Source organism: Ochotona curzoniae, unplaced genomic scaffold, assembly GCF_017591425.1.
Source record: "Ochotona curzoniae isolate NIBS_2020 unplaced genomic scaffold, NIBS_Ocur_1.0 scaffold_4683, whole genome shotgun sequence".
Taxonomy (NCBI): Eukaryota; Metazoa; Chordata; class Mammalia; order Lagomorpha; family Ochotonidae; genus Ochotona; species Ochotona curzoniae.
Window position 1 is genome coordinate 18,269,173 of NW_024467121.1, and position 15,696 is coordinate 18,284,868.

A 15,696-nucleotide genomic window follows, 5' to 3' on the forward strand; every position below is an offset into this window, starting at 1 on the left:
CCAAACCACCATTTATCTTCTCTCTCCCATCTCTGATCCCCACACCTCACAGGATGATGAGAGCCTGAAGTACCTCACGCACGAGGAAAAGGACGTCATCCTGTTCTTTGAAGAGACTCTGGATTCCCTGGAAGATGACTTCGAAGAGCCAGCCCAGTGTGACAGTGGGATCCACTGCCACTCCCCGCAGTCTCTGGAGGAGAGCACTTCCAGCCACTCCGAGCCTGAAGACGTCATTGATTTGGTACCACCAGGACCTGCAGCTGGGGAAGCTGAGCACCTTCCGGATGTGACCCAGCCAGCAGGTGAGGGCTGTCCCCATGAGATGGGCATGTCTACCTTGACCAGTGTCAATGCTCTTGAGGCCTCGCAGATTTTTACCGGGAAGAGACAGGTATGTGGCCCTGTGGTTAAGATGCAGATTAGTGCACACATGCCAGGAAGCAGCAGGTACTTAGTAGCTCAAGTACTTAGGTCTCTGCCATCCACATGGGAAACGTACATTAAGTTCAAGGCTCATGACTGTGACCTGGCCCATCCCTGGCTGTAGTGCACATTTGAGGAATGAACTAATGGATGAGGTATATTTCTCTATCTCTGTTCGTGTCTTTTAAGTTAAAAAAAATTAAAACAGACTTTTAGAGATTTTAGAGATTAGCATCCTCAGTCTAATTGTCCAACAAAGAAACTCCAAAAGGACTGGAAGAAAGAATGAGACTAATTAATTATATAAGTAGGAAAATTGAATGGATGGATAGATGGATGGATGGTGAGGCAGGAAGAAGGGAGAAAAGGAAGGAAGGAAATTGGAAATGGCTTCCAGAAAATAATTGCATTCCCTTTCTTAAAGAAAGTTTTTTTTAAAGATTTACTTTTATTTGAAAGGCAGAGTTACAGAAAGAAGGAAAGATAGATTTTCCATCCTCTGGTTCATTCCCCCAAATGACCACAATAACTGGAAGTAAGCCAACAAAAGCCAGGAACAAGGAACTTTTTGTGGGGCTCCAAAGCTTTGAGTCATCCTCAACTACTTTCCCGGGCCACAAGCAGGGAGATGGATTGGAAGTAGAGGATTGGAGCATAAGCCAGTGCCTATATGGGATGTCAGCACTGCAGACAGGAGCTTAGCATGTTATGCCACAGCACTGGCCCCACAATCTATTCTATAAGGAAACATAGGAGACCCTAGTATTTCAGGGCAAGCCTCCACCCCATTTCTGTGTCCTGACTTCCTGAGATGTGAGTTTAGACTGAAAAGCCAGCATGATTCAGAGGCTAGCAGCAAAATTTGGCTCAGCATCTGCTATATCTGTTTCACCTAACTCCGATCAACTCACAGGGAACGGTGCCACAGGGTGGACTTGGAGGGAAGTGGACCCAGAGAAATTCCCTCTGGTCTGTGCTCTTCCTGATTCTTAGTGGTTACTTAAAGAAAAATGTGGGCAAGGAGGTAGGGCTGGGAAGGATGAGGAATGAAGAGGAGGGAATACTCTTGCTCCACTCACTTATAAAATGCTGCCATTCGTCATGAGCCTCCGGGAGTGTATGCATGATTGGAAGCATGGCTGTGTGTCACGCTGAATGTCACATGGGCCTGTTGTGGCTGATTTTTCCTCTTAAAGACAGAGCTTGTCTGCAGCCATCTCTCCTGAGAACAGACAATGTGAAACTCGTGGTTTTATTACACTTTTCTGCCTTGAAGTACAGCTCCTCCATGTCATCCAAGCCAGCTGAGCCTTTAAAACTGCCAGCTTCACCAGCATCCCATTTGGGTGGCGGTTCAACTCCTAGTTGTTCTACTTCAGTGCAGTTCCCTGCTAATGCCTCTGAGAAAGAGAGAAGAGGTCCCAGTGCTCACACCCACAGGGGAGACTCTTGGCCCCTGGCCTTTTCCTTCCTTCCTTCCTTCCTTTATTTATTTATTTATTTATTTATCTTTCTTTTTTTAAAGATTTATTTGAAAGGCAGATTTACAAACAGAGGGAAAGATAGAAAGATTTTGGACTGCCAGTTTATCCCTCAGATGGCTGCAACCACCAGAGCTAAGCCAACCCAAAGCCAGGTGTCAGCAACTAGGAGCTTCTGGGTTTCCCACATGGGTGCAGGGTCCCAAGGCTTTGGGCCGCTCTCCATGGCTTTCCCAGGCCATAGCAGGAAGTTGAATGGGAAGTGGAGTAGCTGGGACATGAACTGGTGTTTGCAGGCACAGGACTGCCAGTTGAGCCATCGTACTAGCCCTAGCCCCTGGCTTTGATCTGGCCAGTCCTGTCTGCCGCAGCCATTTGGGGAGTGAAACAGCGGATGGATGATCTTTCTCTCTCTCTCGCTTTCTCTGCCTTTTGAAACCTTGTCAGCTCACATAAACATGCTGAGGGAAACATGTTTTGAAAATAGGCCACCTATACCTACTAAGTTGCTTTTCAGAGCAGTTCTAAGTGCTTGCTCACTAACCACCTCGGTAGCCAGTACACTGTAAGAAAATGGGCAGGGCTGAGTTGGGGTTCTGGGGCAGGGCCCTGGGATCCCACCGAGGCTGCCAAGAGGCCTAGCTGGAAGGACCCAAGGGCGCTGCTGCCTGGGGTCCCCTTGGCGGGCTTGGGATGGTGCCCAGCAGCCCTTTGCCAGGATGCTTGCAGGTGCTGCTCACCTGCAGGCCTTGGGCTGGCCCAGATCAGGTTATTCTGGCTAGACTGGGCCACAGGGACTTGAATGGGTTTGCTCAGAGAGGCACTGTGCAAGTGTGTGTGGTGGGGAGGCAGAGGGAGTCGCTTCCCTTTGTGCTTCCCCTCAGTCCAGGGAAAAGGAACATATGCATTGCCAGTAACATTAAATGGCAGCTAACGAAGCTTCTTCCCCCTCCTCACAGAGGCTGCACCTGTCGGAAAGGAAGATACTCCCACTGCCCTCCCTGAATGTGGGAAACCAGATGCTGAGGGTTCACAGCCCCTGGACCCCACAGCACCAGATGCCCTACCTCCACCACCTTCCCTACCCAGCATGGAGGCCCCAACCTTTCAGAGGAAAGAGACGCTTTCCCCTCCTCCAGCAGAGCACCCAAAACTTGCCCGCTCTGTCCCCACCCCTCTGGTCATTGCCCAGAAGATTTCGGAGAAGCTGGCAGGAGGTGAAGCGTCTTCTCCTACATCACCCTCAAAGGAGAGCAGGCCTGGAGAATGGAGGACGCCGATGCCACCAGCGCCACGGTCCGGGGAGCCCCTGTGGCACCGACACTCGGCACAGCCCCCGCCCAAGGTGCACCGCTTCCCCAGCAACATCAGCGTGACCAACAGCGCGGGGAAGGAGTTCAACAAGACCATCTCCAAAGCTGCCGTCAACGTGCAGGAGCGCAAAGCCCAGGTCCTGGCCAACATCAATGGCGTCTCCTTCCTGGCTGCATCGGCCGCTGACAGGGAGGACAGGTGCCAGAAGAAGGAGTTCGCAGGGGAGCAGGGGAGAAACGTGCCTGCAGGTGCCGCAGCCTCTGAGCGGAGCCGAGCAGAGGCCGAGGCCCCTAAGGCAGCACAGACTGGCCGCCAGCACTCCCGAGGCGTGCAGACGGAGCGGAGCCCGTTGCCGGCTAGTGGCTTCCAGAGTATCCACGATGTCCTCCGGAGCGAGCCCAGTCCCTTTGTCTCCACTGGCAAGACCGTCACCTTCCGGCCAGACCCAGCCGTCACCAGTAGTAAACTGGTGCGCCAGAACGCCAGCAAGAGCTTCTACGCACACAGGCAGCAGCCAGAGGACGGAGGCGGGCCCCCAGCAGACGCAAGGCGGCGTGCAGGCTCGCTGCCCAGGGCGGTGGGCTTCAGACCCCAGGGCATCACCGTGCAGTTCTCTGGCCGAGGCTCCACTGAGGAGGCTCGCCGGGAGGCCCTGAGGAAGCTGGGGCTGCTGAAGGAGAACTTGTGACGGAAGCTCGAAGCTGCGGGAGGCATGATCGCCAGCGCGAGCCTGCTGGCAGGATGGCCACACAGACTGGCCTTTCCCGCTCTCATCCTGCACATCTACAACCTTCCCTGGCCAGGTGGCCAGGTCTTTGGGGGCGTTTTTGGGAGGTTTTTGGGAGGTGACCTGCCCAAGTGGGCAGGTCTTTACAGAGCAGAGCAGCTCCTGCTGCCCACCCTGGGGAGGATCCTGGAGAGAGGCAGCCAGTCTCCAGGGCTGGGGGAGGGAGGGTTGACACTACCCATGCTGCCCACCTCCTGGCCTGGCATCCTTCTGCAAAGGAAAACCCTAGCCTGCATCTTCCAGAACCGCAGTGTGGGGCGAACGGCCTTGAGGCTGAGGAGCTTTTGTGTGTTTTGGGGTTACAAGGTGGGGAATGAGTGTGATTTGTGATGCCTGACTTAGTCCCATATCCAGAGCCAGCACAGGACACAAAAGCTCCTACTCAGGATCCCCCCTCCTTTCCTGAGAGAATTAAAAATACTTGGTAAATGCTTTCATATATTTCTTCAGGTTGTTTCCTTCAGTTTTGAGGGGTGAACGATGGTACTTTGGTTCCAACTGTGCTTTCATTTCCTGACATAATTTTGGTTCCCCAGAGTTTTTACTGAAAATAACAGGAGATTATAATTTTGAGTCATGAGAGTGAAATGGAGAAGGTTGAATTTGTGGAAAAATGGTAATTTTGAGAAAGCCAGTCTCATTGCATTATCACATGAGTAGAAACTTCTAGAAACCCCAGATACGAGCGCTTCCTGTTCTCTTGATGTGCTCAGACACCTCGGCATTGTGACAGGCGACACGAGCAATTGTAAGCATCCCTTATGGACATCTGTGGTGACACAGAAGAGCCTTCCCTCAGCACTGGCTTCACCTGTTCCCAGAGTCTCTACTTCCACATCAGAAAAAGCATGCTGCCTTTGCAGTGAAGAGCACTGAAAAAGATTTGTCTTAGTCACCTCATTTTAGTTGTGTGTTTTCCAAGGGCACCAGTGAGCTGAAGGAAATAGTTATTGTTGTTGCAATTCTAGCCAAGTTTTATTGAGGAAATGAAGACAGAAATGTGGGTGATTAGGCAGGTGTCTCTGAGAGCTAGAAATAGATTCCTGGAAGTGCTCCTGCTGATCACGGTCTGCAGGTGAGCCCCTCAGAGGGACAGACGGTGAACAAGTTACACCATATGCCAAGAACTGGGTGTGTCCCAGGCTAAGGCTTGCATGCTGGGCTGAGGCCCCCCAGGGCTATGGTGGATGCCCCAGGAAGTTGCCCCCTTGAGTTGGTCTATGGTGAGTGTTTGTGAAGTTGAGACTTGGCAAATCCACCAGGAAGGACATTGTCCACAGTGTACCACTGATTGCGTCTGTTAACAAAAACCCATGAGGCTCCTCTCTGCCTTAGAGTTACAGGTCTCAGCCAACTTGTTCTCCCAAAGTCATCGAATGGATTCGCCAGGATCCTGATTCAAGTCCATTCTTTGATCTTTCAGCACTGAAAAAGGAGTTGGGTTTAGGTTTGCACCTGTTTCTGTTGAGTTTGTTGAAGGCATTCCTGAGGACTCCGTGTCCTCTTCACAGAGCAAAATACTCTCACAGCACCCAATATGGCAGGGCCTGACTGCAGCGGATGTTGTCAACGTCCCACGTGGGGCCATTGTTCTCTTACCCTATGATTGCGTTGTGCACAGGGTGAACTTGTCTATGTGTCAGTGTTTTGCTCTCCAAATCTGACAAAGAGTTTTACCATAAATATGAGCAACTTTATTTTCACATCACATGTTGTATTCTCAGGCATCTTCTTTTTGATGGTGATAGCCTTTTATTTATTCATAATTTCTTCCTAATTTATTCATAATTATCCTGGTGTGTGTGTGTGTGTTTGGTCCCTTCTGGTGCCACAGGCCCTGGGGATGAAAACCAAAGGATCTGTACAAGGTTCGCACCATAGCTGTCGGTGCCCTAGCCTGTAGGTGTCTCTCAGGTTAACACCATGCCTAGGCTGCTGAAGAGCACCACCGTCCCTGCCGTGACTAAGTGATGGGAATATCTTGAAGGTCATTTTGCTCAAGGGCATTTGCATGGCCACATTTGAAAGCAGAGCTATAGTGAACAGGAAAGCGGCTCCGCTGCTACACAGCCTGGGAGGCAGCAGACAGTTCCAAGTACTAGAATCTTGTGGGAGACCTGGAAGTGGTCTCAGTTCCTGGCTTCTGGCTTCGGCCTGGCCCACTCCTGGCAGCTGCTGCTAGCATCTAGGCAGTGAACCAGCCAGAAGGAAGCTCTCCATCGGTGTTGTCTCTCTGTCTTTCAATTAAGATGAAAATAAAGAAGAATGATGAACTCTGAGAGCCCAGAGCTGTCTTCTTTCTCAAGTGATGCTTATAAACCAGTCTTCATGCTTATGAATCTCTTTATCTTAATACTTGAAAAACAAGGAGAAAAGTTCTCCTTCACTCTCTGGAATGGGTGTGCAAATGACCAAACTGGAGCCTAGTCTGTAGCAAGTAACTTGGTAGGCCCCAAGGGGAGCAGGTGTCTTCCCCTGGGTCTCCCACCTCCTTACTGCCTGCTGTGTGGCCCCCTGTAGTCATTCTCTTTGCCTAAGCCCTATGCTCCCGCATGCTGGCTGATGGGGGAGAGACACAAGAAGCAGAGCCAGGAGGGGTTGGCAATGCTGTATTTCACAGGGTCTGATGGGAGGGAGCCTTAGTCTCTGCACTTTGGGCTGACTCTGAGCTTTTGAGGGAGACCCAGAGGGCAGGGCCCAAGGCCTGGGATGCCCTCCTGCCTCCTCGGGCTGCACAAGCTGACATGCACTCAGAATTCATGGTAGGCAGATCCCACTGGAGATGAAGATCTCTGTGCAGCTGGAACTCTTTAGGTTGACTTTCTTAAAAAAAAAAAAAAGAATTCAAGGGACAGGAGGCATGGGGCAGTGAGTGAAGCTGCAGCTCAGGACACCAGCATCAGAGGGCTGGCTTGGGTCCTGGCCACTCCCCTTCCACCCGGCTTCCTGCTCATGCACCTGAGACCCACAGATTTTGGTCCAAGTGCTTGAGTTCCTGCCATCCACGGAGGAGAGACCAGAATGGAGTTCTAGCTCATGGCTTTGACCTGGCCCAGCCCTGCCTCTTGGCATTTGGGGAAGGGGAGGGGGATTGAACCAGCAGATGGAAGATCTCTGTCTCTCTCCCTCCTCTCTTTCTGTTACCCTGCCTTTCAAATAAACAGATCTTCTAAAAGCAGTATCAGAAATGAATTCTTGGGCCCGGTGGTGTGGCCTAGTGGCTAAAGTCCTCGCCTTGAACACCCCGGGATCCCATATGGGCGCTGGTTCTAATCCCGGCAGCCCCGCTTCCCTTCCAGCTCCCTGCCTGTGGCCTGGGAAAGCAGTCGAGGATGGCCCAAAGCTTTGGGACCCTGCACCCGTGTGGGAGACCCGGAAGAAGTTCCTGGATCCTGGCTTTGGATCGGCATAGCATCGGCCGTTGTGCTCACTTGAGGAGTGAACCATTGGACAGAAGATCTTCCTCTCTGTCTCTCCTCCTCTCTGTATATCTGACTTTGTAATAAAAATAAATTTAAAAAATATAAATCTTTATTTTAAAAAAAGATTAAAAGAAAAGAAATGAATTCTTGTTCATTCCCCACAGCTCTGACTCTCCCACAGTTCTGAGCCTTTGAAGGCTTGGTGCTGATATCCCCCATCCAGAAGTCAGTCCTTTAGTTAAGAAGAAAGCAGACCTAGCGAAATATGACCATTCATTGCCTGAGACAGTTGCAGCTGCTGTGCTGACGTGTTATGGGCCCTCAGAGGGCATTTGATCGCTGTGACATGGCACAATAAATCTGCTTTTGCCCCAAACTGCAAACAAAGGAAAGTGTCCTCTGAGTGAGTGGTACCCTTGTCTTGCGCTGCCGGCCCTCTGCCTAGGGCCCCAGCCTGCAAGGAGGAAGGGGAGGCTCACCTGGGAAAGGTTCCTGTTTCCAAGTGCCAGGACAAGTCACCAAACAGGTTTTGTGTCTTTCTTCTCTTCACAACAATCCTTTTTTCCCCCTCTCTCTTCCCTGCTTTCAAGTATGGGAAACAGGTTCCCCTATCCTTTTCTGATCTGCTGGTTGAACAAGCCCTGCTTTTCAAATATCTGAACGCAGGGGGAGGCTGAGCTGTCAGCTGCCACGTCCTGTGGAAACTTGAGCTCTTCGTCCTTGGACTTCATGCAGAGACACAGCTGTAACTCCTGTTCAGGACAGACTGCTTCCCCCAAGCCTGCTCCAGCATGGCCTCCCCCGCCAGCCCACTCCTCATCCTCCTGCATCACTGCCTTTTCTAAACAGAAGAGCTTTGGGGGTGGGGAGAGAGAGACAGTGCCCACCGTACAGCAGAAAGATTCCAGGGCACCTCCCAATCCACTCTGTGGCACAGAATTGTCAGCCATTGGGGTGGTGGAGTCCTTCCAAAAAGGTCTGTTTATGTTTTTAAAGTTTAATTTTATTTTTATTGGAAAGTCAAGTATATGGAGAGGAAAGAGAGAAGATCTTCCATCCATTGATTCACTCCTCAAGGGGCCACAAAGGCCAGGGCTGAACTGATCTAAAGCCAGGAACCCGGAGCCTCTTCCAGGGTGGGTACAGGGTCCCAAGGCTTTGGGCCGTCCTCCACTGCTCTCCCAGGCCACGAGCAGGGAGCTGGTGGGAAGCAGGGCCACCTGCAGCTGTATCGGCCTGTTTGGAAGCTGAACTAATGGAACTGCATCATTGATCAACAGGTCACACTCCATAAACTTTACCCTCGGGTGTGCAAGAAGCAGGGCTGCCAAGGGGAGTCACCTAGATTCCGGAAATACCTTTGAGAGGCGGGGCTGAATGAACACACAACCCTGTGCCAGACATACAAGGCCACTGTGCTTGAGCCTGCCTGAGTTTCCGTGTGTGTACGCGCATGTATGTGCCTCCTTGCACATTGCTGTAGCCACTCACTCCTAGGCAACTGCATTGACTAGTGATGACTGGGGTGTCTTGAACCCTGGGCCTGCCCTTGCCACTGCAGATACCCTCAGGCATCCGTGGTATTGATGAAATCGCCTAAGTCCCCATAAACCCAGCACCCAAGTTCCACCCACAGGCACGCAGCCACTCACTTTAGCCTCCAGCCACTCACCGGACTCTGCAGCTATTTCTGGCCTGTGATGTCACATAGACCTTCTCTCCCCTTTCCTGACCGTGGCTTGGCTTTGGAAGCTTTTGGACTTCAGGAAGTAGGTCCTGGGTCATGAAGACAGCTTTCAGAGGGCGAAGCAGAAGGAAGGTCTTTGTGGTTCAAATCCTGGCTGCTCCACTTCTGATCCAGCTCCTTGCTATGATGTACCTGGGAAGGCAGCGGAGGATGGCCCAAGGCCTTAGGACCCTGCTTCCACATGGGAGACCCAGAAGAAGCTCCTGGCTCCTGGCTTCAGGTTGGCTCAGCTCTGGTCATTGCAGCCACACGGGGAGTGAACCAGTGAATGCAAGACCTTCTCTATCCTCTCTACAAAATTTGCCTTTCAAATAGAAATAATCTTTAGAAAGAAGAGCTCTTTTATTTTCCAGTCCAATCCTCAAGGCCAAACAAACAGAATTTAACCTGTTAAGTACCACCTTTTCAATTCTATGACTATTTCAACAAGTTAATGTTATGCCAAAGTTCCATGAGTGGTACATACATTGCACAATTTAAGCTTTTATCAGTGTCCTGTGTGTGTGTATATGGGATGATGAGACCTGATGGCTTACCATGTCTATAACATGATATTTTCTGGGAATGGGAAGGTGAAAGTTACAAACAAAATAATGTTCATTCATTCATTCAGCAACTCTCTGCCCTTCCCATATGCACATATTGAGTGGCGCTAATTATCAGATTCCCCCCTAGTCCCTTACGGCACCAGGCAGATGGGGCTGTGATGGCCACCTACAAATGGAAGAGGGAGGCTACTTCTTCTTCAGCAGGCCCCTTGAAGGCCTAGGCTACCTGGGCTTCTGCTCTCAGCACCTTCTTTGAAACTACTCACGCTGTCCGGGCTGTTGTCTCCCAAGAATAGGGAGGGTCAACCCTCCTCCAGCCATCAAGCATAGGGAGTGTGTTTTTGACATCTGGATTTTCTTTTCTTTTTTAGCCTCCTGTGGAGTCACTTCCTCATCCTCTTCTCCTGAAGGCTCCTAGCTGCTTTAAGGCTGGGGACTGACTGGTCTGTAGGGAAAGGAGAGACAGAGGAAAACTATCATCTGAAGCCAGGCCTGGAAGCAAGGGTGTCAGGGGTGGGCAACACCCTGCCAGAAGAAAGGGAGGTAAGGTATACCTGGCCTATAGGAGGTGGGGGGCACCCAGTTGCTGCAGTGGGGGAACTCCTTGGCTGGTGACCAAGATCTCTACTTTAGAGCATCCACTTCAACGCAGGTCATCAGTGCCCTCCTGTCCCGTCCCTTGCCCTTAGGACTTGGACCTAGAAGCCATAGGTTCCATAGTCCTACGGTACAGCACTCCCACACACAAGGCAGCCAAATGAGTTCATGGGCGATTGCCCGGCCTGCTCCTTGGCAGCTCTCTGAACTCGTGGTTGTTACTGGAAAGGCAGATCAGCCTCACTGGAAAAAAAAACTTAAAGCCTGGCTCCAGCAGAGCCACGGCTCCAACAGGCCGGGCAATTGCCTGGTTGTCTCCATCTGGCAGGCAGTGGGGTTAGGGGGACCTGCTCAGGGTGGGAGCTGTTTGGAGTTCCCATGGCACTGTTTGCAGCTTCTAGACCCATCTTCACTCGGACACCAGTGCAGACCTGGCTGGTGGGTCCGCTCTTACCCTGCCATGAATAATCATGCTAATGTCAACATTTGTATGAGGCATCATTTGACGATTTTGTCCTGACTTGAACAGAGGTGTCTGCTCTCAGATGATGACAATCTCCATGCCTTGGGATGCATAACATTTCTTGTTTCCTTTTTTCCTTCCTTTCTTCCTTCCTTCTTTCCTCTCTGCTGCTTCTTCTTCTGCTGTTGCTTCTTCTTCTTTATAATCTTTTATTTGTTTGAAAAGGAGTTATATAGAGAGAGGCAGAAACAAAGATCTTCCATCTGCTGGATCACTCTGCAGATCACCATAATGGCTGAAGTTGAGCCAATCTGAAGCCAGGAGCTTCTTCCAGGGGTCCAAGCACTCAGATCATCCTCCACTGCTTTCCCAGGTTATAGGCAAGAAGCTAGATCACAAGTGGAGCAGGTGGGACTCAAACCAGTGCTGAGTGCCAACATTACAGACAGTGGCTATACCCACTATGCCCCACGCTGGCCTCTCTAAACCTCATAGGATAATGTTGCTATAGAAATGATTACTTTGAAAGTCAATTTCTCCTCCTAAACCAGCTTTGTTCTCAGCTTGATGTCCCCTCACACAGTCTCGCTTCCCAATGACTTGCCTCCATCGAGCAGACTCACAGAGTTCTAAGACACATTTCTGCTGTAAGTGGATCCAGCTGGATTTCCAATTTCCTGTGAGAAACTGCCTGGCTTCCAGGAGCATGTGGGAGAAGAGGTGAGGGGACCAGGCACAGTGAACAGTGAACAAATGGGAGTGGAGAGGGGATGGACGGCAAGCTCACAGGGCTGTTGCCACATGAGACAATTCCATGTGGCTGCAGCTGTTCCAGAAAGCTGCTTCAGCTCAGGGTGAGGGATTCGATGGCGTTTGGACTCCAGGGAAGTGTGTGTGCAGAGGAGAGGGGCTGTCCTCAGTGATGGGTGTGGCCCACCCAGTGCTGTGATGTGCCACATTCCCCAGAGGCCAAGTGTTGTCATTATATCCCCACTGAGGTTGGACCCGACCTGAGCTTGTTCCCCACGGATTCTCCTGCTCCAGGCCTTTCTTGCTTAATATAAAATAATGGGGTGAACCAGGCTTACCTAACAGGGCCAAACTGAGGTCATGTGTATACCACTTAGCACACACCTGGCTCACACCTTCATCATCACCATGGTTGCCCCTGCCATCAAGGTCACGGTACCTCCCTCCCTGGTCCTGGGAGAGCAGCAAGGGTGGCAGCATGAGGGGCTGGCCGGCTGGGTACAAGCCCTCTCCCATCCCAGGTAGGTTCCCTTCCTATAGGCAAGCCCACTTAGTGCATAGCCAGCCAGCTGGAGAGGCGAGTTACACTGCAGACAGGAACTGGGGCTTGCTCACTCGCTAAAAATACATGTGTCAGGGCTTATATTGCACCATCTCTGGGGCCGGGTGGGGTTGGCTTCCTGCGGGAGCTTGCCTTTTCCACCGGGAAAGTCTTAGAGCTCTCTGAGACCTGGCCTCTCCCAATGCCTCCCTCCCACACTTCCTCCCACGGAAGAAGCCAGGCCAGCCCAACCCAGCCCAACCCAGCCCAGGAACACTGGGGGACTGTCCATCCCAGAGCCTGGACCTCCGGTGGGGAGCTGGCAAGGAGGAAGTGCTTGTCTGGGCTGCCAGGCTGGCCAGGCACCGAGATTTCCAGAAAGAAGCATGCTGTGTACCCAACAGGAGCTGCCCTGGCAGCCTGGGGCTGGGAGGGCCTCTTTGACCAGAGCTTTCAGAGCAAGCAAGGGTGAGGTAGGCCCCAAATTCCACCCCAGGTAGCAGGAGGCCCTCCCAGGAGGGCTCCACAGCTATTACACAGTTCCCTCCAGCTGGACTATGACGGTAACCCCAGAAGCCCTCACAGCCACTAACCAGAGGTTGGCCTTCTGTGGGAAGAGCCCAGCTCTCTCCAGCTGTGGCACTCAGGTCACCAAAAGGAGAGATTGGAGCATCTCAACAAGACTGCACATGTGTAAAAGTGTGAGAGTGGGGCCCCTGACCAACCAGGCCGGCAGCATACACATCACCTGGGAGTTTGTTAGAAACACGGATGATTGTAGAGGGGAGATCAGGCAGTCTGCAACTAAATAACCCTGGGCCAGCAAGCACAGAGCAGAATCCCTCCTGAGGTACAGAGTGGGCACAGGATGGGTGCTGCTGTGTGCGATGTCCATGTCATGGAGACCTACGTTGCACTCATTTTTTCATCCCCCCCCAGGACCTAGTGTGGCATCTGGCACATAGTAGATGTTCGATAAATACTCTGAAAGTCCACAGCTGGGGTTAACAAGGGGCTGGGTGACGGGTTATGCCACCACCTATAGTGTCAGCATCCAATATAGGTGCTGGTTCAAGACCCAACTGATCCAGTTCTCTGCTAGTGCACCTGAGAAAGAACCAGAGGATGGCCTAAGTGCTTAGGCTCCTTCACCCATGTGGAAGACTCAGATGAAGTTTTAGGCTGCTGATTTCAGCCTGGCCCAGACTGGGCTGTTGGAGCCATTTGGGAGAGTGGATGAAAGATCTCTGATCTCTGCCTCCTCTCTCTTTCTGTAACTCTGCCTTTCAAATGCATTAATATTTCTTAAAAAAACAATAAATGAATAAGGAGAAAAAGTCTTAGAATGAGGGTGTGTTACTCTCATGAATTAGAGAAAAGAGAACCTGGTTGGGGCAGGGGGGTAGAGAGGAAAAAAAAGACTTGGGTCACTTCCATGCCCCTCAGGGTGACAGCTGCTGGGCCAGCATCACTGGGAGACTCCAATGGATGACAGGGGCCAGGCCACACTTGTGTGTACCCAGGCTGGGACTCCTGGGGCTCCCTTGAGTGGATGAAGAGTTCCATGTGGGCCATAGTCAGTCCTTCACAGAATGATCCCAGACAGGTATTTCCTATCCTCTCAGAGGGAAGAAGATGGAGGGACAGGCAGCTAATTGTAAGAAGGTGTGTCGGCACCATGAAAGGGAACATCCCAGGGGTGGGGAGGTAGGGGACAGAGGCCAGGAGAGATGGCCCTGTGGACACTTGGAAGACAAGCAAGAGTTAATCCCGCTGGGCGGCTCAGATGGTAAAGCAGGCAGAAAGAGGAGGTGGCACAAAGGAGGGACTGTCAACTCCACCCTAAGAGAAATGGGCGCCCAGAGAAGGACTAGCGTCCCTGCAGGCTGGAAGTCATGCCATGAGCACTTTCCACCATTGGAGATACCGTGGAGATAGGAAAAACAAACACACAACACAGATCCTACTCCTGAAGAGCACATATTGTAGTGGCGGCCACAGGAAATAAACGGAGTCAAGGAGGTGCTTCCGGAAGAGGGTCAAGCGGAAGTCATGGGGCAGAGGCCAGTGTGGGGGCGTGTCCCGGCCCTGAGAGGCCAGGTGGGGCCAAGGCAGCTGAAGGCAGGTACCACTGCTGGCTTACTGCGAGTGAAGAATGTGCCAACTTACCCCTCCCATCACCCCACCAGCCCAAGGCTCTACAACTCCAACCAGATGATTTCAATGCTCTTTGTTTGCAATCAAGGAAAGGGGAAAACAGTCCAGCTTTCAGGGGAGGAAGCAACAAGCCCACAAAAACCCTACATGCCCTATTTCACAGCACCCTTTCCCATCCATACTGTGCTATATTCTAGATATAGAGCTGTACCATGATAGATCACACACTAAAGCACACAGTCTAGTGCCCAACTCCCAACTCATGCTGCCTGCCTACACAGTGTTTGTGGAGCTGAGCTGCGGCTTCTCCAGCCAAGAACAGGGAGCCCTTTCCTTCTGCTTTGCACTGGGAGCCTGACTCTTCCACCATGAGAGTGTCAATTCCCAAGTTGGTTTTCTGTCCATCCTGATCCCAGATCTGGCTCGGATAAGTCCAGAGGGAAGTGGGACATGACAGGGCCAGAAGGCTGCCCGTGGGAGAGCCTCCAGCCAGGCTGATGACACTCGCTAAGGAGTAGATTCCCTGATATGTCCTGTTTGGCTTATCCTCTGATGATAGTTGGTGTGGGCAGGTGTACCTCCACGCTGGCTGTCCTCCAAGGCTACCTCTAATCATATAGGTTTTGAAGCAAGGCTTTAAACAAAACTCGCCTCAGATTCACACTTGATTTGTCTTTCTGGAGAAGTGCGAAGCAGGGAGGGGAGGAAATGCCTGGAGGAGGCAGTGCAGACAAGGAGAATGAGGCTAGGCTCAGGCCTGGCCTGGCCACTGACAAGCTATGCACCTGAGTCCAGCTCACTTTCCATCGCTTGAATTCAAATTTCTTAGTGGGCTAACCAGGAGAGATTATGCTATGGGCTGGCAGAATATGAACTGTATGATTAAAAAAAATCATTTTATTTGATTTGAAAGACAGAGTGAGTTCCTCTACTGGTTCATTCCCCAAATGCCACAAACAACAACAAATGCTGGGCCAGGCTGGCCTGAAGCTGGAAGCCAGGAACCCCATATGGGCTTCCTATAAGAGTGGCAGGGACCCAAGCACTTGAGCTGTCATCTGCTGCCTTCCAAGGGTGCATGTTAGCAGGAAGCTGGATCAGAAGCACAGCTGGGACTACAACCAAGTACTGTGGAATGGAATGCAGGAATCCCAAGCCACATCTTCACTGCTATACCCAACACTTGCCCAAGCCCAAACTCTTAGATTTTCATGGGTTGCTCAAATAAGTTTATGTCACTAACAGCCACTGTGGGCTGGGCTCATGGACAGCTGTGTAAGCTGGTATGTGTGGGGCTATGGTGGGAAAATGTCTCCCAAAGCCCACTGATTTGGGGGACTTGACCCCCAGTGCAATATGCTGGAAAAATAGGGCCAAACAGGAGGCGACTGGGCTCTACCCTCCTGGATGGATTTAAGTCATCACAACAGGAGTGGTCTTGTTATACAAGCCAAGTTCAGCCC

General features: G+C 51.5%; 1 protein-coding gene across 1 annotated transcript in view; it reads left to right on the top strand.

The window, feature by feature from the left end:
- Window positions 1-4,022, top strand: part of PROSER2 (proline and serine rich 2) — a 38,992-nt gene extending 34,970 nt beyond the window's left edge. Inside the window, exons 3-4 of the mRNA XM_040968107.1 lie at window positions 53-305; window positions 2,867-4,022. Of these exons, the coding sequence (XP_040824041.1) occupies window positions 53-305; window positions 2,867-3,909 (1,296 nt within the window). The 3' untranslated portion in view covers window positions 3,910-4,022. The remainder of the gene's footprint in view (window positions 1-52; window positions 306-2,866) is intronic.
- The last annotated feature ends 11,674 nt before the right edge of the window (window positions 4,023-15,696 follow it).